The sequence below is a fragment of the Corvus brachyrhynchos genome, unplaced genomic scaffold, assembly GCF_000691975.1.
Source record: "Corvus brachyrhynchos isolate BGI_N302 unplaced genomic scaffold, ASM69197v1 scaffold239, whole genome shotgun sequence".
NCBI lineage: Eukaryota > Metazoa > Chordata > Aves > Passeriformes > Corvidae > Corvus > Corvus brachyrhynchos.
This window is the reverse complement of record NW_008246057.1, coordinates 2585921-2611124: the sequence shown is the minus strand read 5'-3', so window position 1 is coordinate 2611124 and position 25204 is coordinate 2585921. Positions and strand designations below refer to the sequence as shown.

At 37.6% G+C, this 25204-nt stretch overlaps 1 protein-coding gene across 3 annotated transcripts in view; it reads right to left on the bottom strand.

The window, feature by feature from the left end:
* Positions 1-25198, bottom strand: part of KMT2E (lysine methyltransferase 2E) — a 57243-nt gene extending 32045 nt beyond the window's left edge. For 2 of the 3 annotated variants that reach the window (XM_008642515.2, XM_017745897.1), the window contains exons 1-2: positions 24897-25198; positions 6531-6715 (exon numbers count right to left, since the gene is read on the bottom strand). In XM_008642515.2, the coding sequence (XP_008640737.1) occupies positions 6531-6601 (71 nt within the window). In that variant the 5' untranslated portion in view covers positions 6602-6715; positions 24897-25198. Of the gene's footprint in view, positions 1-6530; positions 6716-16258; positions 16316-24896 lie in introns of all 3 variants that reach the window. The other variant, XM_008642516.2, reaches the window with a different exon arrangement.
* Between the last annotated feature and the right edge of the window lie 6 nt (positions 25199-25204).

The window sequence follows — 25204 nt, the reverse complement described above, 5'->3', positions numbered from 1 at the left end:
AAAAAAAAAAAAAAATCCAGCAGTAACAGAAGCTGCCAGAAGGAATTCTGCCCAAGGACTGATGCTGATTCCGAGGGCTGCACAACAATAGAGCCCTGCAGCGACACACAGAGGCAGTGGCAGGGCACCACCTGCACTAACTGCTCCTACAACCAGAAATCCTAACTAGAGCAAATTATCTAAACAAGGTAGTTTCTATTGATTTATCTTTAAATAGAGGGAAAAAGGTGATAACAATTTGCAAGAGAATGTTTTGTATCAAAGGCAGTACCTTCTTCAATATACAAACTATGGTAGATATGCACTAAACCACAATATGAAAGAAGATAAAGGAGTACTAAAACAGGAAGATCTATTTGAGCACAAAAAATTACATCTTCATGACCTTTCTCAAACAGTTACTCGTGTCTGCGTGACTGAGATAACTTGCAGGTTTTTTGTTGCACCATATGATTTAATCACACTAAGACAATTGAATCCAGGTTACCTACAGTGAGTTTTTTTTTAAACAGTGAAAGGCACCACAAAGTATCAACATTTAAAACTGAAGTGGACTTGACTCACATCATAAATCAAGTTTACTTTTCTAGTTTTATATTTATTGTGCGTGAATTCCAGTTCCTATCACATATCTTATCAATTCCTTGAACTGATTTTTAAAATAAACTTGGTATTTCTGAATCTTAAATTAAAATAGATACTGACGGGATTTTTTTCTTCGACATTAAGATACCTGACAGAGGCTTTTTTGCTATGCCATGAAGCAATACTAGCTTGATTTAAAAGGACACCAACAACATTGGAAAAAATATAATTAATCATTAACTTTCTGAACAAAATGCAGTATTTTCACATCTATTTGAAAGTGTCCTACTTATGGGTTTGGTTGCCCATTTCTCCTTATGAGCTTTTTCCCATGTGAGGTTGCCACATGATAAAACTGTTTAATAAGAAACTAGTTAAAAGCACTACTGGGGGAGGGCTTTAGCTTCTAGAGTCCAAAGAAAAAAATCTTTTTTTAAAAGATTATTGTCTCCAACAGTCATCAGCTGCCTTTTTTTGAGTGAACAAACATGTGAGCACACAAATCATGTGAAGTATTAATGTTAAAAATACAACTTCTGACTGGCATGAGACAAACCAACTCTGATAGCACTTGCTCTTTGTTACCTCATAAACCCAGAAAAATCCTCGCTTACTCTTACACCCCTTCACAACTTGAAAATACGATTTTATTTGGAGTTTGTTAGAATTAGCTTCTAGAAGCAGCTCAGAACTTTAGCTCATGACTAAAAGACAAAAATGAAAAAAACTGTGCCTTTCCAACTGATTTGCTTTTACCTATTCACCAACACATCTATGCTGTAATCATACACCTCTTCTGCGATCCAGTAATCCTTCTGATGACCTAGCCAACTAAAATGCCAGTGAATGAGGCATTAGCTACACATTCCTCATGGCTAGGGCAGAAATTAGCTTCTCCAGTACAAATAAATCTTCATCACTGCATTGCTTCTACTACTACTACTCTTCACCATTTCCTGAATGGCACAAGTAATAACACGGGTACTCTTACCCACTCTGCATTCAATGCTCAACCCAGGTCTTGCTGGAAAATACTAAGTTTTCAGAGCAGGAAGGCTATCTAATAAAGGACAAGCAGGAGGGGATTCTGGTACAATCCATCCAGGATTAATTTAGCAGAGTTTCCTTCATTAAAAGTGAGTATTATTATGACCTAAATACCAGCTACTTAAACACAGAAACATTCAGTGAAACATACCAGAATGAAAGTGTCTTAAGAAAGAGAGGTTGTGTATTTCATCAACTGACTACAATAATCAGAAAGATACTCCAGGTCTCTTGCAAAATATGAGGAAAGACATCCCTACATCCATTTCTTACTTACTCTAACAATTTATAAACCATTTAAGAGAACAATACTTAGTATTTAGAGGCATAACAGTGGTGGGAAGCAGAAGTGTAAAGCCTCCAAAACCATTCATTTATCACTATTTTAACACTCATAAAACAGATTCAGAGAACAATGTTAATACGAAAAAGGCATGTCATTACTTGAACAAGGAAAACCACAAAAATGGTGGGAGAAAAATCAGGTGATACAGAAAGGCAACTATTTAAGAAGTTGTAACATAAATACAAATTTGGAGCACAATCAGCTTTCAGTAAAACTTTTCTCAAATGCTCACCCAGGCACAGACACTACTTTCAATTGTAACAGATGCTCACTAGAGCTCTGAATGTAACTGTTACTGTTCCATTTACCCACTGCACTGGGCTGGGGAAGTGTGGAAGAAACCAACAACTAGAGGAAGGAGCTCCAAAAGCATTCACTGAAGCTAGAAATTAACCTTCACAGGTTTCCTTTACAGTCAACAGAAAGGTGATACAGACCCCATAAGCAGTACAGAATGAGCACCCTTTTTCCAGAGAGCCACAGACAGAATCAACTTTGGCAGATAGGTCACTGAATTCCTTGGTTTTGCCAACCATGCCCTATATAATACTGTCTGTTCAAAGGTCAAGCCCTTCTTCTGAAATAGGCATCTCAGAGTTGGATAGCTTTGAGAAGGAATGCCTCTTGGAAAAATATTTAATTGTACAGATGATTAAAGCATGAGATATCACCTAATTTAAAAATCAAGTTTTACATTTTTTTGGGACTCAAGTAGCAGGGCCCAAGCAGCAAGGCACTAGCTACTGTGCTACAGACAAACACCCCCTAATCCCACCAATGGCATTTCTACAGGCATCCCAGCAAGTTTTCAGGAGGAAAAAGTGTAAGCATTCAGATCTGTGAGAACACTGTAAGGTTTTCCTTGCCTGTATTTTTGGACATTAGCCAGTTCTGTAAGAGACTGAGATACTAAGCCTGTCAGCCTACTGATCATACCACATTTTTCAGCTTCACCTCAAACAACTTCAGTCTTACTGAAGAAAGATATTTATTGTATTTCTGGTTTTCATCAAAACTGCAATGTTTGCATTACAACACAGTATATATGAAGTTTGACCAAAACGTTAGTATTATTTCCTACATAAACAAACATTACTGGGATAAATTGACCATGTTATTTTGCTAAAATATCATATATACTCATTAAGCGTTGTGGTCAGCAATTCAAAACTGTGTGAAATGTTCACAGGGAACAAAACAAAAAGCTCCATAAAAAAGCTTTCTACATGCTCTTGGGCTGCAGTGATTTAAGACATACCTATACCTTGAAAACAGAAATATAGTATTTTCTCAAATCAATTATAAAAGCAGAGATGCTTATATATATATAAAAAAACCAAAAAACCTTGAGAGAATTTTCATTTAGCAAGTTAAACAACTACATGTTCTGGGTCATTTCCTACTGTTCATATCTAAAATGGAAACAAAATATTCTGCATGTTGCCAGCAGATGGCATTAGTGAGAAATTAAAGGAACACACGAGACCAGTTAATTTACCAAACCTCAGTCCCCAAACGCTTATAGCTAACTTGTATCAAGGGAGTCGACCGGCAGCGATTCAAAGAAAGTCAATTCGTCTCCAAAATGTGATCTCCCCACTCCACTCCTTTTAAATATTGTTTTGTTTCTGACCATTTAGCAATAAATTAAAAAAAAAAGGGGGGGGGGGGGCAAAAAAAAAAAAAAAAAAGGGGGGGGGGGGGGTAAAAGCAAAAAAAAGCACACTGCGTTTGACTAACACCCAAAATACAATCGATTAGAATTTGGGGCCATCAACCACCGGCATAAATACGTAGATATTCAAATGGGAAACAAAATCTCATTAGAACTAAAATGTTCAAAGGCAGGTGCGGTATCCAAGCTTTAAGCTGTGAAAACCTAGCTAACAGTACTTCCTGAAAATGCATCTAAACTCCAAATGCAACCTCAGCAACATCAATCTGCCACAATCCAGGTTTGTTTTCTGTTTGTACCAGCACACCTGAACAGTATCTAGCTGAAGGCCATCTCAGATAAAAGAATACAATATATTTTGCATGAGAAACAACATTTTCTATTTCAAGACACTTCTAACCAAACACATTTGACAGGCTTCACTACCTAGACAACAAGAACCAAGGACTGCTTTCTCTACAACTGAGTGGGTTCTGCTACCCAAGCACCTTGTAGCAGGCCCTACAAGTATAGGCTGGTCGGATGTTATCTGTATTTAAGAATACACCAGTGTTCTTTTTCTCCTGGATACTGAACTCAATACAGTGATCTGTACACTGTAATTGTGAAGTTTATTACACAGGCCTTCTCTCTAAAGAAGATGTATAAATATTAAAACCAGAAAAGCAGTACCACCAATGGCATTTCCCAATGTGTAGCTTATACTTATGGTCTAAGCTACACTAGCACTCTCTGAAGCCAAGGAAGCACATTTTGAACCTTCAGAAATGGCTTGTTCTGCTTACTATTACAAGGACCTTACCACTAAAAAGTCACACATACTCATCTTTAGTAAGATCTATAAGTAAAGGCAAAATATGTGTGTTTTGACTATGACAGCACTAAGATCTATCTGGAGACCCCACTTAAGTACACGTAATGTAAGAAACAGACCATCTCACCCAATTTTTAAGGTGTTTAAACATCTTAGTATGTTATTCTATAGACAGCTATTTGCTACAATTATTAAAATATGTGGAACTATTAATCGTATAAACGACCCCCTTTTTTAATGGGCTTATGCCTTGGTTTGAAGCATAAAGAATAATCTTCCAGCACTAAGAGACTGCACTACACAAAGAGCTTTTTTCCGAAGCTGCTTCTCCTGCATAATGAAATTTGCCACTCCCCCATTCTTGTGTTTGCTCATGCTTCAGCAACTGATGAAGCAATATCAGACCTGCCAGTCACAGTGGAAAAATTCAGCTCCTCCCTCTTGGGAAAACCCCAGAACGTGCTCAAAGACCATCTATGACTGCTATTAATGCACTCTATCTCCAACACACTACTCTCTGGAGGAAAATGTACAAGAACAAAAAGTAAAATCACATAGACAGTGACAGAAAAGGTTTACAACTGTGTAAGCTGGTAGTTTAGGGACACACCTTTGTGTCACACTTCTTGTGACAGGGACATGGCTTTTGAATCAGCGTACACCAATCATGCAGCTACACATATTTCAGCACGAGTATGGCAGAGATGACAAGAATTCATCTAACTGGTAACAGCCACTTAACATGTAAAGAAAAGCAGCTACTAACTGGGTCGCTCTGCCACAGCATCAAGCAAGTGACACACTGTGAACCCTATCTTGTTTATACTGACAACTATATTTATTTATTTTAATTTCAGCATGACATGCTGTGTCTGCAAGGAATGTCAGCAACCTCAGGAATCATGACCCTCTCTAAACATAAAAGAAAAGCACAGCAAAAGATAATGAAAAGATACATGAATGGTTTACTGAAGTTAAAAAATCTTCTGTACCAAGGTATATAGTGTTCATAATACGAAAAGATAAAACAACTTTAAAAATTTTATGTAACAAAAAACTTTGAATTGCAAATTCTTGGTTCTCTTCAAAGAAACGGTGCAAACCTGGAAGAGCCTCATATATAACTGGAAGCACAGGAGAGAAACATCCTTTAAAAAAGCCATTCTAGAGTTCACCTCAAACTTCCCTTCAAAGTTTGAGAAGAAAGTGGTTTTTCTTCCAAACATTTGACAGTCACGTTGATGCTACACACATGGAAAGATGTTTGACAAGAGAAGTATCCAGTCAGAGATCAACAATACCTAAACCTCAGCCAATCAATACTGTACAGGAGACTAGGGGGAAAAACACAGAAAGAACCACAACACAAAAAACCACACATGTACATGCACAACACCCCCTCTCCCCCCCCCCCCCCAAATCCTAACAAAAACCCCACAAGCCACCATCCTCATCCCCCAAAACCCAGAAACTCACTACACTTACTTCATGCAAAGCCAGAGATTACTGAATGCATGATTTCATTGGCTCTTTGTAATCGCTTATACACAGTTACTAAATGAATTATTTTCTACTAGGCTTTACAACTAGAAATAACTTTCTGAAGACATGGTATTGGCCATTTAAGCTAGGCCTTCAATTTCCATGAAGAAATGCACCCTTGTCTTAATTACTACTACTTTCTTGCAGTTTAATGCACCAAATTAATTTACCTTTGTAATGTGCAAAATCAAAAATATTTTTTACATGTAGTTAAAAAGGAAACTGAAATGGCAAAATATTTGAAGCATGAAAAGTAAACCAAGCAGCATCTTTACTTCTCAGTGTGATAAGCAAGAAAAATATGCATTTGTAGAAACATTTAGCTTCTCTCCTTTGCTCCCCCTGAAGTGGAAGAAACTGACATAAGAATAAAGTGACAGTTACTAATTTAACTAATTAAAGATTCAACAAAACTAAGCAGACATTTTTCTCCAATTGTATTCAAGGAAGAGTCATGAACGAATAAAAAAAGTAATTAAAAAATAAGTAAGAAAACTTACAAATTATGTTCACATACTTACTCTGAGCCTGCAGCCATTTCCAAATAAGAAGTATCTGCTGTGTCAACCCCCAATGGGATCACTATGCTCATGACGTTCGTTTCTGATAAATTCGATTACTACGGAGTCCTATGCATTGGTATCCAAAACACTGGGGCATGCCAGCCACAGTGCTCATTGCAAACATCTAAGTGCATCCACAAACCCTGTTAAAAAAACCCAAAACATGCAAAAGATTAAGGGAGTTCATTTTAAACCCAGGCAATTTTACATCACGTATGTATTTTAATTTAAAAACTGCCACTTATATCTGTCACAATTATTTCATTAATTTTACACAAGCAAAAGGAAAGGAAAACATTCAATCCTCTCTAAAAGTTAACCGCAAATAAACTTCTTTAAGGAGTGTGACGATCTTAACAACTGAACCTGAAAATATTACAAATGGACAATCACTCAAATTTATTATTAAAAACCCCAGCACAATCAGGGAAGTGCCAAGGACTCACTTTATGGCAGACTTACTGAACATGAAATACTTTTGCTTACTGCTCTGTGTTGTCAAAGCCTAGTTGCTGTACCTTTCAACAGAAACCTAGTTAGAGAATTTGCAACTAGGTCTCAGACAGCACTGTTCACTTTTGTTTCGCACTTAAAAAAAAAAAATCTAATGTCTTAACTACCATTTAGGATTTTTTTAAAAGCAAAACCATTCTAACAATTCACAATAATGATAGGAAACATTTTCCATTTTAATAAATCACTGCTAGAAGACACAACGCCTGTTCAGTGCCACTTTTTGAAGTGATTTTTTTAAAGAAGTAAAATTAAAATAATCACTAGTAGCTTTTAACTGTAGAGCAAACTACAACCTGCTTGACTTCCACGAGTGCATAAAGCATCTGACCTGTCTGCCACTTACTACAAGTCCCCCACTTCCCTTACTGCATAGGGCAGAAGATCCAATCAAGTACAGGAGAAACGTAAACAGCTCTCAGCTATTCACTGATTAGTAAACTAATGCACTTTTATACACTAATACAGACCAGGTTTTACACAAATGACTACATAATTTAAGTAAAATAAGACCAGTATCTTCAGTACTTACATAACAAATAATTGCAAACTCTTTCCAAAATGTCAAAACTGCAAGACCACAGACCACTTTGCAATGAAGCACGTACTGTGCCTAGTAAAGACACTCACGCCACAAAATGTTGTATCTTAGCTGATGTCTACAAGAGCACAACAATTTTGAGATTAATGTATTTTCAAAGAATTACAGAATGTGCTCATTTGGAAGGAACCCACCAGGATGATCAAGACCAACTCCCAGCCCTGCACAGCACCATCCCCAAGAGTCATGCCATGTGCTCAAGAGCATTGTCCAAACGCTTCTTGAACTCTGTCAGGCTGGTGCTGTGACCGCTGTCCTGGGGAGCTGTTCCAGTGCCCAACCACCCTCTGGGGGAAGAACCTTTTTCTAATATCCAACCTAAACCTCCCCTGACACAACTTCAGGATGCTCCCTCAGGTACTGTCACGCTGGTCCCTCAGAGCAAAGAGATCAGTGTCTGCCCCTCCTCCTCCCCCCACGAGGAAGTTGTAACTGCAATGAGGTCTCCCCTCAGTCTCCTGTTCTCTAGGCTGAACAGACCAAGTCACCTCAGTTGTTCCTCATAGCCCTTCCTCATAGTCGCTTCTCCTCAAGGCCCTTCACTGTCTTTGTTGCCCTCCTTTGGACACTCTCTATCAGTTTAATGTCTTTTTTATATTGTGGTGCCCAGAACTGCCCCCAGCACTCGAGGTGAGGCTGCCCCAGAGCAGAGCAGAGCTGGACAATCCCCTCCCTTGCCCGGCCGGCGATGCTGCGCCTGATGCCCCCCCGGACATGGCTGGCCTGCCTGGCTGCCAGGGCACTGCTGACTCAGGTTCAACTTTCCACTGACCAGGACCCCCAGGTTCCTTTCCATGGCGCTGCTTTCCAGCCTCTCATTCCCCAATCTGTCTGTACATCCAGGGTTGGACCACCCCAGGTGCAGAATCCCGCACTTCCCCTGGTTGAACTTCATCTTAACATCTTATCCTTGTCAAACACTATGATGACAAAAAACCACAAGCCCCCAGTGAAAAATGGACTTCAGACAAACACTGTGGAATTAAATCTGAATTTCTTCTTTTATTGAATAGGTCAGCACTTTCAGGATGACAAAGTGGCATGTACAAGACATCTCTAAAGTATGAGATGGCAGCAAGTCTTCATCTAACTTCCTAAATTTTGTAATACTGAAGTTTGGCAATTAACATAAGAACATACCAAGATGCTTGAAGTGCCTAAACGTACAGTTCATTCTCCTTCTAGACAGCAAAAGGTGTGTTTTGGTCCTATTATACAGTGAACTGGAAAGCTATCGGGCCAAGTAGCCTTCGGAATATTTTGCTTTCCTCATTTAAATGCTGGCGTTTTCTTACTAAATACCACAAATAACAAACTGTATCACTAGCTATGCATAAAATTAAGAAAAAACATACTATTTTCAAGAATAAGTAGCAAGAAAAATATGTTAAACCAAAAGCAGGTATAGAGTACTTTCAGTAGAAGGCATGAAGAAAACCGTAAACCCCTCTAACAGTTTAAGTGAGCTCTCATTTTGCCGCCATACAGGTAACTCTACTTGTAGGGCAGAATCCTGAACAGCTGCACCTACAATTTACAGGAAACATCAAATCACCATTTAGTTCCCACCTTCTGAAAAAGTAAAAAAATTACCCAGTAACTGAAACCATGAATGTTTTAAATCCAGGTATATCAGCTAGCCCAGGGTTAATGGCTGTTCCATTACTCCCTGCAGTGTGACCTATGCTACCAAATCATTAGCAGAATGGACTTTTTACTTTATGCCTGTTACTAGGTAATTCTAAAAAAACAGTTTTAGTGGTTCAATGTAGGTCTAAAAGACATACTGGACACCACTGCCTGGGATCAAGATCCTCACTTAGATATTTCTTGTACTTTAACTTGATTTTGGTGATGGTGCGGTTTTAAACACTTCTAACCAGGTAGAGCATCAGCTGTAAAATAATGCAGGCAAAAACACCCCCTGAGGTTACCCAATCATCATATATTCAAGTGACCTCCACTGTCAACACAGAAAGAAGAGATTTGCTTACCAAATCTGATAATCAAGTGATATTTGGGGTGCTTTTTAAAATGTAATGCAGAAGAAGAGCTACACATGTTTTTAGAGCTATGTATAGATTGAAAATCAGCGGCTAATGCATATCCCAATTAATGACAATCTCTGACAAAGCAAATACATCACCATTCTTGCTCAAAAACCACAACAACAAACAAACAAAAACCAAAACAAAGCAACAACAAAAAAAAGGGGGGGGGGGAAACGGGGGGGGGCAAACAGCCAAAACAAACCCCCCATTTTTTTTTATTAAATACAGCTCTGTCAGAATTCAGTCAGAAATTCTAATACCCTGATCTACACCGAATAAAATCAGAAACTTGAGGAATCAAATATTTTTTTTGCCTGAAGAGCAGTAAATAGATGTTGTGGCACCTAAACGGAAGTGGAACATGACTGCAATAGTAACTCACTGTTTTTTACGACCTTTTTCATCACACACACAAAACCCTCTAACGCTTTTCCTCTACCTACAGTTAAGTATGGAAGAATGGAGGCAGTCACTGGCTTGCAATACTTACACAGCCAAGTTAATTCAAACAAATACTGCTCATTATTTATGAGTAGCCATGCTCAACAAATGCCCATAATGGGAGTGGGGGGAGATGCAGGATAAATTAGTAACACTACACCCACTTATTAAACAAAACTGTGACCTTATATATAGGCCATCCAGTAATGATTACTACAGTGATGTCAAATTTGGGATGATGGGAAATAATTATTTTCTGCCAACAGAAAGCAGGCTCACCAACAGAAACAGAAGCGTTATCATGACATACTTATATTCCCAGTACTTTTATAAGTTCAGAAAGGAAATAACACAACCACTGGGGAATTTTATCTAAGAAGAGATTGCTTATCCTTTGAAGCAGAATACTACCTGCTGTCATGATTTGGTACTTTCCAATTTCTGCAAGCATCCATCTATTTCAAGTAATTATTCTTTCAGAACTCTGACAATCTGTCATCTGTGGCCTTTAAGAAACGGTTTTCATAGGTACACTCATTTCCACAACTTCCTGTTTAAGAAAGTCTTTCTTCAAGCAGTACATGAATTTTAAAGATAGGAAGACACTGGTTTGTCCAGTTAATTTCAGGGTCACAGAGTTAAAAGCCACTATATACAAACTGCTAGTCCAAAGTTCATTGATCAGCTCTTTACTGGACAAAATGGCTCATCTACTGTACCTTAATTAATAACAGTAGACGCCCTCCAATTTTGTTATAGGCCACTCTATTAGTGAGAGTACACTCTAAGCTCTGAAAGAATTTTGGCAATGTCTTAGATTCACAAATTTTCTCATAATCACCCTACACCTTTATTACATGAAAAAAAACCATCCCCTATTAAAATAAATTTTGCTTTTATTTAGTTGCAGTAAGAAAGTTTCTCTTGCCCTAATAATAAAATGTCCATCTTATACCCAAACAAATTTCTGTTCTATCTGGTTAAAACATTTATCTTGTCCAAGATCAACCTCTTCACACCCATCACACTTCACTGCTCGTTCATACTGGTTTATACTTTTAATGGCACTTCGCGTCTCTACAGAATACAGAGGAGCTTTTTGACTCAACAGCCACATCAAGTCTAAAATATCTGAAGCCTCACCATACTTCTCATGATCCACTTTATGACACCAGAACCCTTTTTTAAAAAATTAATTGTATTCTAACAACAGCAGTATAAGAGCATAATACATTCCAAAATATTAATCTCTATGACTTTGTACAGAGAACATAATTTATGCATTAAAGAACAAAAAAACCCTTACATATTATCCCTGAGGTATTCCACTTACACAACATTATTCTGTGGTCTAACAAAGACCACATTTCCTTTCTGTCACATACCGCTAAGATCACTTGTGTCACATCAGAAGAAAAAATTTAACTTTTCCACTGGTACACAAAGGAGGAAAAAGCCCCAAACAGAGACAGCTCAGCTCCTGAATCAGAAGTTAAGTGGGTGATCTCCTGAAATTACATTAGTAGTTTTAAACCTGCTAAACCCTATGTTGTATGTCTAAGAATACTAAAGCTCTCATCTAGATGCAGAGATACAAAACTTTCCATAAAAATCAATTATAAGAGATGGTGGCAACACCAGTAACAACTTATTTGTCTTAAATATTAAAAAATCCTAAAGAGACTTTAATATATCAAGATAGTATTATTACTTATAATACTTAATGTTATTTATTACAATATGGTGTGGGTTTTTTGTTTGTTGGTGTTGTTTTTAACCATATTTACGTCTAATACTACAAAAACCAGAGAGGAAAAAAAAATTAATGAAAGCTGTTTTTACTATTCTTCTTCACATCTCTGACAGTTTTTTTACACAGGGTTACTGTTCCTTGTTTTTCCCTTTCCATGAATCAATTTTCAGATTCTATTGTCATGTGACAAATACAAAAACCAAAAAGCATACAGAAGTTACAAAAAATACATTTACTATAGAAGTTGAGAACAAAGCAACTTGAGACTTAACATTTGTTTTCTAATTAAAAAAAGGACATCAGTGAAATAATGAATTAAGCTCACAATTAAATTATATCCTACCTCAAATATAATAATTTCCCACACACTGAAGACTACACTAAATTAAGTTGATTGCTAAATCAGTTCAAGTTTCTCACATCACTAGGCATTACAAAAATACTAAGTCTTATTGTTACTGTTTTTATGACTTCAATATACATGTAAGTTCTTCAATATTTTTTCTGCCAATTGCAGTTATCAGTAATCACCCATCAACAATTACAAGATTAAAAAAATAGTTATTAGATAGTTTAGATTTTATTAGATATTAGAATATTAGATATCTAATAACTATTAAGTAGTTATTAGATAGTTTCAAGATTTGGGAGATTTCATCACAGAATGCCTCTGCAAAGAGAATTACCAGGATCTCCCTAAACACAGAGGTTTAAGGAGGAAAACTTAATTCTAATTAGCCTATAATTAGGCTAAGTATTTCATTAGAGAAAACAGTGCTGGTTGAAGATAAATAATTATTTAGATTTTATACTGATGCATACAACTTCACCTTAAAGTCTTTAACTAATGTCACTACAGAAATATTAATATACTAACCAAATTACCATCTCTCTATCTACTCTGTATTTTCACAAGGTCCATATACAAAATCCACAGAACTAGAGCTAGAGTTGAAGAAAAATTAATCAAAACCTTCTAATCTACATATGACAACTACCTTTACTTAAAAGCAGAATTATGTAACTTGAAATATGTACTACAAAATACATAAAAGGTAAAAGCGGTAATTTTCCCATATGTAGTAAATTGAGTAACTGAATTGGCCAAGAGTAATTGTCAGGCCCGAACACCTAAAAAACTACACTGTTTCCCAACTTATCCCACAATGGACAGTTCACCTCATGTTCAAGTAGAGCTTATTTCCCCTGAACACAAGTACAGAAGAGGCTCTCCTTTGCTAAACTAAGAGTACTGGTAAACCCCTTGCCTCACACCTTTAAATCCAGGCAAGAAATTAGTAACCATTTCCTGGAGCAGCACTAAGTATCAGAATACACACATTAGTTATAAAGTATATAAAAAGGCTCATTTTCATGAGATGTGTACAAATCTTAAGGGAATTAACTTTAAGCAACAAATGAAATTGCTGAAACAGGCAATTTTCCACTCAAGCACTAACCAAGGAAAAAGAGAAAGGGTAGAAGAGTTATGAGACTAACAGATAAAAAAAAAACCATCAGTGTTAAAACACAAACTACCTGCATGACAGTCTTGAGCCAAGCAAAACCTTTCAGTTTAACCAGCTCACAATGCTAACCTGGTTGTAACTTCAAGTCAATTTGATTGTAAAAGTGTTCTACACCACTAAGCCCAAACCAAAACTCTAACTTCCATTTGCTCCCAGCTGAAAATCCATGCTACTGTGAGTCCACGTTGGCTCCAAAATTACAAAGAATCACTACAAAACTAATTACTGTTTCTGATACCAATAAGGTCCTTCAGTCAAGATGTAAAGATTTCCAAGACTGTATTACTGCTTTCAGACCTCTGCGGACTCCTGCATATCTTATTGTTACTTGTTTATACAAAGTCATCTCAGGTAATAGATGACCAAAAGGTAGTATTCTGTTTTATTGTATTTTATTACCTCACCATGCATCTTCTACGCATAAGCTGGATTTATTGAGAATGAGATCTAAACATTCTCCTCCTCCCTCCAATTACATCATATGTGTACACACGTTTTGCAATCATGAGCAAAAGCAATTCTTGTCATACTTTCCTTCAGATTTACATGCCAATAATTTTAACCCATGGTCATGGGAACCACCCTTGATCCCAAGAAATCCACAATAATGGAGCTAAGGAAAGCTGATACACCTATGCCCTAGCATGATCTATACAGGAGAAATCTAATTAAAAATGCAACTACCAATAGTCTGGCAGAGTCCACAAATACAGTGTGAAAACTCATGTCCTGAACTGTCACAAAACCAACAAACTAAGCGTTACTACTTGGCTTTCCTACCTACAGGTTTTTCTCCTCTTTGGAATTTGTTTGCTTTTGGTTTGGAAGGTATGTGTGTGTTGGGTTCCGTTTTTTTCTTGGGTTTTTCTGTTTGTTTTTTTTTAACTTTTTTTTAATGGGGAAAGGGAGAAGAGAGAAGATTTAAAGAGGATTTTACTAAATAAAATCACGCTTTTCTAAACTGCTTTCTACTAGTGCTCTGAGCATACAAGTCTAACAAGAATTAGGTTATTTTTAAAATTTGCAAGAGCAACTGGCATTTTAATGGTATACTCTAGATATCCTTCAAATAGTAAACTACACTATGCACATGTATATACGTATATGCATGTATCAACACACAAATGTGGAAAAAATATGCAGCATATATACACATACCATAATTAAATGTATAAAGTAATCAATATTTATTCATTGCTGTGTGTTTCTCAGAAGGTAACACATCTTTAATCAGACCTAGAAGCAGAATACATGAATAAATGACTAATCTTACATACAAGGAAGTTTTCTCTGTTTCCCCTAACATGCTCCATAACTGTATAGATTTTCCTAAGAGATTAGGATGGATATCCAACTTCCAGATGTTACACCACTGCAGGTGCAGTAAGAACTGTGCAGGCTTAGGAACAACTGTGAGTCCAATTTAAGACCTTTGCTACTGTTTGCTGCTTTCCATGGTAATGTAACAGATAAATTAGCAGCTTACTTCTAATTTGTGCTGAGACAAGTAAGAAAGGGGAGTAGGAAAAATATGACATAGTAGGCACACTCAAATACACAAATTAATACCTATTAATGACCAACTCCTGCACATCATATAGAAGAAACAACATGTTCTAAAAGGAATCTGGTATTTGTAGTGTGTGCTCAAACATTCCCACTGATTTAATGTTCTCTATATCCCTCTCAGCAGTATCTTCCTCCCCATCACAGTATTAACTCTTCCAGCCTCACTCACAAGCCCCTCAAAAACCTCCTATGCTGTCCACTGTCACCTATACCTTGTCAGTACTCATATCCCTCTAACCTCCTCCTCATGTGCCCTGTCAGACAAAAACCCAAAAAAGTACCTGCTATGGCTGGTTTGAAGTTAAGCATGACAGATAATGGCTAAAATTATTATGCTTTCTCTCCCTGTTTCTTGCAGGATACTGCTCATAGCTGCCCCCATCACCTTTTGAATTTTCAGTAAGCTTCAGAGAGCTCAAGGGTACTAAGCTCCTAGCCCTGTCAAATTTCTGTTTTATGACATTATTGGTTGTACTGACACAGACCTACCTGATGATTAGACCAGCAGAAATACTGCTATTACAACTGACAAAGTAAGACTCCTCCTCCAACTTCGCTTTTAAAGTAGTGCAAATAAGCACGATTTACTAGCACAGAATCACAAAATGGCTTGGGTTGGAAGGGACCTGAAAGATCACCCAGTTCCAACAAGCCTGCCATGGGTAGGGACACCTTCTGCTACCAGGCTGTTTAGGGTCCCCATCCAACCTGGCCTTCAACACTTCCAGCAACGGGGCATCCACAACTTCTGTGGGCAAACTGTTTCTTTCGGCTTATGAACATCCTGAGACAAACACAGGATTTTACCTTCAACAAAGAGCACAGTCACATTTGGAATGGCAGCCAAACTTTATGAATTGGTCAGAGTTTAGTATCTCAAAGAAAGAAATGAAAACCCCTGTCTCCTTCATGGTATCCAAGATTTATGCATTAAAAAATTGAGTTTCTATCATGTAACAAGGTTTCCATCAGTACACAGGTCATAACATGCACTACACAGACTCTAGTCTGCACAGAGCAAGCCACACTTTTAAGTATAAACCAAGAGTAAGTCTGCCAGTTTACCCAAGTCTCTGCTATACAGCAAAGCTGCTTTCCACTGGACATAAGCCATTTTCCTTTACTATCTGGTCCAACAGTGCTGCTCTTGCTTATTCCCATGAGTGAAAGCAGTGTCTCTTACTCAAATATTTACATCAGTCCCTTAAAACATGAAGACTTGCCCTTACCTCCTCACTCTCTTCACTCCTTTTCTTCTCTCAGTGGAAGTTAGACAAAATATGGGACTAGGAAGAGAAAAAGAATGAGTGGTAGAAGGGAAATAAAGGTAACAGCAGTCACAGAAAGAGTAAGAATGAGTTTATTGAACAGAAATCTATCAAAGACACAGTAAGCAGAGATATTCAAACACCATGCTTACAGATTTTGTTTTCTATTTGCAGAACTCAACCAAAATTGAAAATTAACTGCAAATTGCTTGATGTCTCTAAGTTTACTAAACACCTGCTATACAACTGAAAGTAAGTCACACAAAAAAAGGCCTAGCCATTCAAAAACCATAAATTATTTGAGCTGGAGAGTCAAAGAACTGTAAACTACAAAACAAGTACAGCACATGAATAGAAGTAAGAGAAAAATTATTTTTTCATAGCAATATCACTTATTGCTTGAAGAAGTATATATATTAGCTACCTGACATTAGCCTGCTATGGTATATCACAGAATGTAAAATGCCTTTAATGAAGAATTCAAAAGCTAAGAACACTAATAAAGTGATTTCCCAGTAAAAGTATCTTGGCTTTATGTCATTTTTTGTGTCAACTATTTTACTGCAAATGCTTATTTCTCCATCTAGCACAAAATGATAAAAAGCAGTTGATTAAACTTAGACAAAATGCCTGTGACTTAGCAATTGCTCACCAAGAAAACATTACATCTGTTACCTTACGTTGTTACTCTTGACAAACATCCTAAAATATAAAGGCTTTCTGCAAGTAGATACAGTCCACATTCTGTAAGAATTCTAATTCATGTCTGTAACTGTATGGGCTAAGTTTATTTTTTTTTTATTAAATATAACAGTAATGGCAATTCAGTCACCAATATTCCTCCCAACAAGTACAGATTTTGGGATGGAAAAATATGTGGCTAAAAATAGATACTGGTGTTGCCTTCAACACTATAAACATTTTGCTGGCTTCATGAAATCAAATAGACTAATTATTTTTTTTCTATGCTGCTTAGTAAGACTTGGGAGTCTACTGTAATTATTAGCTACCTACTACAGAAGAAGTAAATTCTTTTGACTTATTTCAAGTCTGACACTTCAGCTAAACATATTTTTGTTTTGATAAGTTTTCACTTATGTAGATTCCAAAAACTAGCTCCTCTTTTTAATCTGTGGCATTTGATTTACCTAACTAGATCAACAGTGCTTCTACTTCTACCCATGGAAGCAATTTGTAAGCATTCGCCCAACTGCTACACTTAGGCCTAGGAATCTAAACAGAAGCAAGTCAGAAAGTCAGTCTTTCAAACACACACTTTTAATTCTTTCTGGCAGTTAGAAGAACTCCTTTGTGTAATTTTAATTACAGTTCGACCTAGACTATATTTTTTGGTAACAAAAATATTCTTGGTAACAAAAATGTTCTTTACAAAAACTTGGGGAGGGTACTGGCAAGAAAAAATGAGGGAACAGATGGAGGGACTATATCATGTTCAAGGACACACACAAAAAAACCCGGTGTTAAGATCAAAAGACCTTTCCTACTTTCAAGAAAACAAACCCCAATTTATTTTCAATTGCAATTATCTTGCAAAACTGTATTATCTGGGTTAGGAAATTTAGATTCCATGCATTTTAACTCTATAGCTTTGTGCTTTCAAAGGAGGTTTCAGTATGTATTTTTGACTGTAGTAACAGAGATAGAAAATACCTAATCTTCAAGCACAAAGAAATTCTGCCCAGCAATGGAAGCTCAACACATGGCTTTTAATTTTCACTACTACTGCCACACAGAAGGGGACAAAAAGATGCAGTGTTTGGCTTTCATTTGTCTTTCAGCACAAAAGATATGACTGGAAAGTAAGACAGAGAACAAACATTTAGAAGAACCCCACAACACAGTCATGCATAAAAATCCTGCATAATATTAAAGGTATTAAAGATTCACATCAAACGTTCCTATTCTAAGCAAAAGAAATTAAAAAAAATCAGCTGAATTACTTGGTAAGGCATTTGAGGGAGGAACCTTACCCTTATCACCAGTAAAATAACTACTGTATTGTTTACGAATTATATATAAACTATTCATGTTTCTTCCACAGTTCTAGAATGATAGGTTTGGAAACCAAAGGAGACATGTAATCACTCTGTACCTTCCTCAAAAGCTATATATAAACTGCTGCAACTCTCAAGTCTTCAGTTTAACCAGAACTGACTAAAACCACTCCTTATTGGAAACGTTTCTTTAAATCAATAGTTAAAACAGGATTAACCGTCTAGACTTGGAATATCATCTGTCTCGTGATACAGTTTTCAACCCAGCCCCATTATAACCACTCTAATTAGAAGTTAGGTGCCTCTGTCTACTCAAGGCAACCTAAGAGCATCACCAACTGTTAAAAAGTATCTTTAGCCCTATCAATTTAGAAAAGTTAAAGAGTAATGAACACCAAACAAATTTAAGTATTCAGAACTCTTCAGGGTAAAAGACCCAAATCTACCATCCTGTATACAATTTTAAATTCTCAAGTGGCAAATACAGGCTGTTAGTTTCATCAGTTTCTATGACTGATAAATAACGGTTCTGCACAACATCCTTAACGCTAAAATGGAGAGACATGAATGTGATGGACGGACCATTTGGTGGATATGGAACTGGCTGCATGGTTGCATTCGCACAAGTTGCGAGATGTCAAGCTTGATGTTAAAGTGGAGACAAGTGATGAGCGTCATTCCTCATGAACTGGTATTGGGACCACAGCTGTTTAAAATCTTTGTTGGTGACATGGATTAAACAGTCTCAGAAAGTTTGTCAACAACATGAAGCTCTGTGGTGTGGCAACACTCTGGAGGGAAGGCATATCATCCAGAGGGACCCTGACATGCTTGAGAGGTGGGTCTCTGTGAACCTCTTGAAATTCAACACAGCCAAGTGCAAGGTGCTGCACCTGTGTCAGGGCAATCTGAAGCACGAGTACAAGCTGGGCAGAGAATGGGTGGAGAACAGCCCTGAGGAGCACAGAGGCTTGCAGGTGCTGGTTCACAAGCAGCACAACACAGTTCGGCAGCATGTGCTCACAGCCCAGAAAGCCAACCATGCCCTCGGCTGCATCAAAAGCAGCATGGGCAGAAGGTCAAGATTCTGCCCCTCTACTCCACTCTCAAGAAATCCCACCTGCAGTTCATAAAGCTCTGGGGTCCGCAACACAAGAAAGAAGTTGACTTGTTAGAGCAGATCCAGAGGAGGTCACAAAGATAATCCAGAGGGCTGAGCACCTCTCCTACAAAGGCTGAGAGAACAGGGGTTATTCAGCCTGGAGACAAGAAGGCTCCAAACACCTCAATGAAGCCTTTCACTACCAAGATGGGGCTTATAAAAAAAGAGGGAGAGTGACATTTTACGTGAGTAGATAGTGATAGGACAACGGGGAAAAGTTTTAAACCAAAAGATGAGAGATTTAGATTAGATGGTAGGAAGAAATTCTTTACTGTGAGAGTGCTGAAGCACTAGGAACAGGTTGCCCAGGGAAGCAGTGCATGTCCCATTCCTGGAAGTTCAAGGCCAGACTGGATGAGGCTTTGAGCACCCCAGTCTAGTGGAAGGTGTCCCTGCCCATGGCAAGGGCATTGGAACAAGGTGATTTTCAAGGTCCTTTCCAACTCACACCATTCTGTGATAAGGGGGCCAGCAACAGATTATATGTCTTCCTTCTTAAATTGCAATATAGATTACAATAATGTAGTGAAAATTTAGTCTTATCATCTTGTCTTTGAACTTGATGGCAATTTTTTTTTGCGATGAAGATATAAAAGTGAATGATTACCTAGATTACAATGGTATCAAATACACAAAACGCAACTACAAATGAAAATAAAAATAAAAAAGCTTTCCTTAACCTGAGCCTGCAGTATGAAATTTTTATATCCACACTACCCAAGTGCTAACTTAAAACTAAACTGTAAAACTAGGAACAATACTATTTTGGCAAGTGCCTGATTTGCAAAATTGCTGGTCCCTTCCAAGTCTCAGTTAGGTTTTACAACACTGGATCTCCACCTAAGCAATGCATGAACTATCACATGAAACAAGAGATAGCACTCTTGTAATACAATATGCAAAAGTAACAAACACACTCTACTTGCACAGGGTGCAATCTGTGTGTTACTATAATATATTCCTCACATGCACTTTTGGAATACGTAACTTGAATGGACACTGACTTACCATAGTTCTTACCCATATTTTAATTCTGAAAAATAATATACAGGGTCAGGCATGTTAAAAAAATACTCTGTGGAACAGAACTATCTTCAAAGGTTTACAGATAACCTTAATTACTAAAATTTTCTAACAACCAACACAGCTTAAAATCTTGCCTGTTTCATTAACACATTAAGATTTGCAAGAGGAAATAAAAATAATGTCATTTTCTCCTAGCAAGTATATGAAACCTTGAAAAGGTTTCTTTTAAGTACTTGTTTGTTATGCCTTAAAGGTAACAGCAGTTTTTCTTTGAACACAACTACAGCAGGTTTTTTCTGTAATATGAAGGTCATGAGCAGAATTTTGGATCCTCAAAGAAATCAGGTTTTGTGGGTACAATCCTTTGGTTACTAAGAAAATGTGAACACTGAACTAGACAGAAATATCCATCTTGCACAATTCCAAAGTCCACTATAATTAATATTTTAAATAATCCAGAATTTGGAAGGATGGAATTGAGGGTTTTTTTCCTAATCCACGTTCCACATTTGCTGGAACCTTTTTTTCCCCCAGAGATGCCTTAAGTGTCACTCTCAGCAATAAATCAAAACTATTATTTGCACAGTGGAAACACTTGAACAGTGTACCTGTTGAAAAAACACTGTCCAACGAAATTTGCTTTTGAGAGATTCACAAATACTCATTTGTATGGAAGTCATGAGGCAAATAACATAGATGCACTTCTTTAGGATCTCTGCAGAAGTCTGAATTGGGTTCTATTTTATATCTTCACCCATCTATACCCCTCCTACTAAATTTTGTTAGAATGTCGCATGACAACAGCAAAATACTTTAATTAAACTTTCATTTACATTGATCTCGTCAGAACAATACCACGATTCCACAATTACATACACCACTCCTTAACTCAGTCCCACAAATAGTCCTTACTAAAATTAGTATTAGCATGCATGCAAAATTAAGACTGTCCTTAGTCAAACCAAGATCAGAACTGGAGAAACACCACGGCCTTCAGTGTGACACTGATTTCTGTATTTCTGCTGCTTTCCAACAGAACTTTAATAGTTGTGTGTGCTGAAACTGTGCAAGAGAAATCAGGAGCTGCATTACCTCAAAATAACCTGAAGAGTTACTTAGTCCTAAGAGAAACTTTCCCTAGATTTAGTCTAAAGAGTCAGTATTATTTCCCCTCTGGAATTTCCCAGACAGCAAAAACACTCACCCAAAAGGCTAAGTGACAGTTAAGCAAATTTTTCCTTCAGACACAAAAAGCTTCAAGATACATATATGGTTTCATAACTTCAATCCATACTACTGCATTTGTAACACAATATTTGTGGAACAGAGACGTATCTTAAAAAAAAAAAAAAGAAATTTAGATTTCAAACCTTCCCCCTTTCAAGAGGTTTGTATTAGGTTGGGGGGGGGAGAGATATTTCATTCTTTATGAATATATAAATAAAAACATCAGTGGAGTTAAAAAATAAGAGTAGAATTTGTTTCGTAGACTCATCATCTCCTTAAAAAAAATCACAGATCTGTTTTTACAAATGGAGAAACAAGAGTCACAAAGGCAAACTGACTCATTAAAACTCATACAGGAAAACTCTGGAAGATCTCTCTAAATTCCCAAGAGGTTCTTAGTGGAGAAAACAAGCTATAAAATTTGCAAATTTGTATTTTTTGGGTTATTTCATTACCCTCCCCCAAACACTTTTTGTGAAGTGTACAAAGTTATTTTCCTCTAATTGTGAATCAGATGTCTGCTTGAGAACATGACAGAGGCCATGAAGAGTTGCAGACTGTACAGCCCCCTAAGTCACAATGTCAGAAAAAAATCAAGAATAGGAGCTTTCAACTGAAGGAAAGAAAAAATGGGAAAAGGTTTCCATAAAGGCCCATATACTCTTTAGAGTTTTTTTTCATGTACTTTTAAATAAAGAGAATAAGGCATGGTTTAGGAAAAAAAAAAAAATCACATTTATATAAAGATGATGGGAGCATGCATTACTGGAGAATTAACGAAATCACTCAGCCTCTGGCCTCAAAACACACTAAAGGTATGCATTAACAACACCCTAAAAGTCTAACTGTCTTACTGTTTAACTTTAGGTATACCTTAAATCCCACATCAGTGTTTCTAAATGGTATCCAAATTAAAATTCATCAGAGATTGAAGATAGCTTTGCCACTTCAATACCTTCAATATCACTTCTGATTGCTTAAATCCAGAAGGTTCTAAAGCTATACTGGAAGAGGAATTAATATCTCATTAATTTAAAGGATGAGATTAAAGACAGGCACTAAAAAAAAAGTGAAAAATTATTTTTTGTTATTTTGGCTTAAAACATACAGTTTGCAGCCTCTATAGTATGCATCAGAGTACGCTACACCAACTACCAAATAATGAATCCTTGTGACCTCCCTTCCCCCCACTCAACCGTATTTATAGTGGTGATACTAAAAGGTTCATATTTCATTTAGGAAAAAAATTAGGGGTTACGAACTGCCCCTTCCCTCAGTATTTGTGCATGTATTACCACATATACAATTTATACAGCAATACACAAAATAAATTGAAAAAAAATTGTAATGCCAAGATTACATGGCAGCAAGAAATTTCATGTCTTTAAATAAAGTAACAGGTTATAATCTTGCATGCATTATTCCCTTAAATTCATTTCGTATTCTCCAACTACAAATAGATGGAATTACTACACTGATGTCCAGTGAAGGTATTTCCTGGAAGATGAACATGAGGTTCACAAATGTGTTTCCAGGAAGAATTTAGCTGACTGCCTCAGTGATCTTAATCTACTGCTCGTGTTGATAAATATTACCGATTTTATATCGTTAGTAAGACAGACACAGGACAGTACTGATCGCAAACGCAGCAGCTTTTCCAATTTACTAAACTGACATACATATTACCTTACAGCACCATATACACACCCCTCGAAGGAGCTGCTTGAGTCTGTTGCCTCTTTCCACCCCCCTTCTCCCCGACAAGAGTGGTCTCGTTCACTTGCCTTTCACACACATAACCAATAAAATTAATCAGCTGGAACACAGCATTTTTAAATCACAGTAAAGTCAAGAGGTGTTTTGTACGTTATTTGAAGGGAACAGCCTTTTCATTTAAACATAGTAAGACACTAATATGCTGCAGACAAACGCACTGCATGGGGTGTGGAGGACCCGAGCTGATTAGATTACCACAACATCAGCCTGAGGCCGCCATTTTTAGAATCTCTAAAGGACAAAAGAGGGAAATTAATAAATTTGCTCCATATTTTTTTAAAAGTAACTTTAGAAGTATAGTGATGATAATCAATTAATCATGCATTGTAAGTACTGCCGTGGATATCTCCTGCTTTTCTCTGATCTGAACCCTGAGTAACAGAAACGCTTCGTTATTATTCCTTTAAGGTACTGTAAATAAATGGACTAAAACATTCCTAAATCTAGATGCAGCACTGAACTTCTGCTTTTGACGACACGTAGTAGGTACCATTTTAGGGACCTCAGGGCTTTCAGACACCGCACATTCCCTAATAGACGAGTATGGGGGAATACAGGACCTTTATAATCAGACTATATTATGTTTCTCTACCCTATTTAGTAGTACACAGTGAACCGTTTGTTTCTCCTCCCCTATGTCTGCAGCAATACGGTCTAACCCACCAACACTTACTGCTTCAGGAAAAAGACTGAAATATGCCACCCAAGGAACACGAACACTGGCTGCAGAAACTAAAGCAAGAAAGGGGTGCACCACTGTAACTACTTACAACCTCGAGAAAGGGGGTGGGGAGAATGATCCCCTTTTAAATTGGCACAGAAACTCCTGGGGACAGCTCTCCGTTTGTCCAGGTTACACCACGAAGCGGAGATATTAACAGGGAGGCAGGCGGGGAGGCGGGGGTGTGGAAGGCAAAGAGATTAGGCCTATAACGAGCCATTTTAGTACCACAAAGCAAAAATATACAGGATGGAGGAAAAGAATAGGCTTCCCCAAGCTTCGTAAAACTCAATACGCAGTCCCAATAACGCACAAACCCGTTCTGAAAACCGTCAGCCCAAGAAAGCCTATGTTGTCACATAATAGCTCCTTTTGGCTCATTTTCCAAGCATAATGCATAAATCTGGCGTAACTGCCAAAAAATTCTCCTCAGCTCCTCCAGTTACAGTAACCCGCCATATTCATAAGATATAGCGACAGCCTGCCATTTTTAACCAAACCCCACAAAAGGATAAGCAAATTGAAGGCAACTTAAACAGAAATTAAACACATTTCAGGGTGGGAAGGAGTTATACTCGCACCGAAGCTAATGAGACGTTCCCGTCGCATTTCATTCCCTTTTTCCACCCCCCCTCCCCCAAAGCACCCACAACAGAATAACCAAAGACTCACCTGTAATGGTCACAGGCCAGGCAACAGGACCCCTCAGCTGAGCCCCTTCTCTATCCCAACCAAAACAATGCAACAGCCCACTGCGGATATCCCTACCCTAGGCAGGACTCAGCCCTCAGTAGGCTCCAGCAAAAGAAAGAAAAGGGCAAGAGGAGACCCCCCCTCCCCCCAAACCTAGCTCAGTGTGCAGAACCCTACAGGGACCAGCTCAAAAGCGCCTTTGCCCTGGGACCTGTGTACAAACCCCGCTGCTGCCGCCGCTGCTCCCGTGCCTCCCTCCCTCCAGCCTCCTACGCTCCCTTCTATGT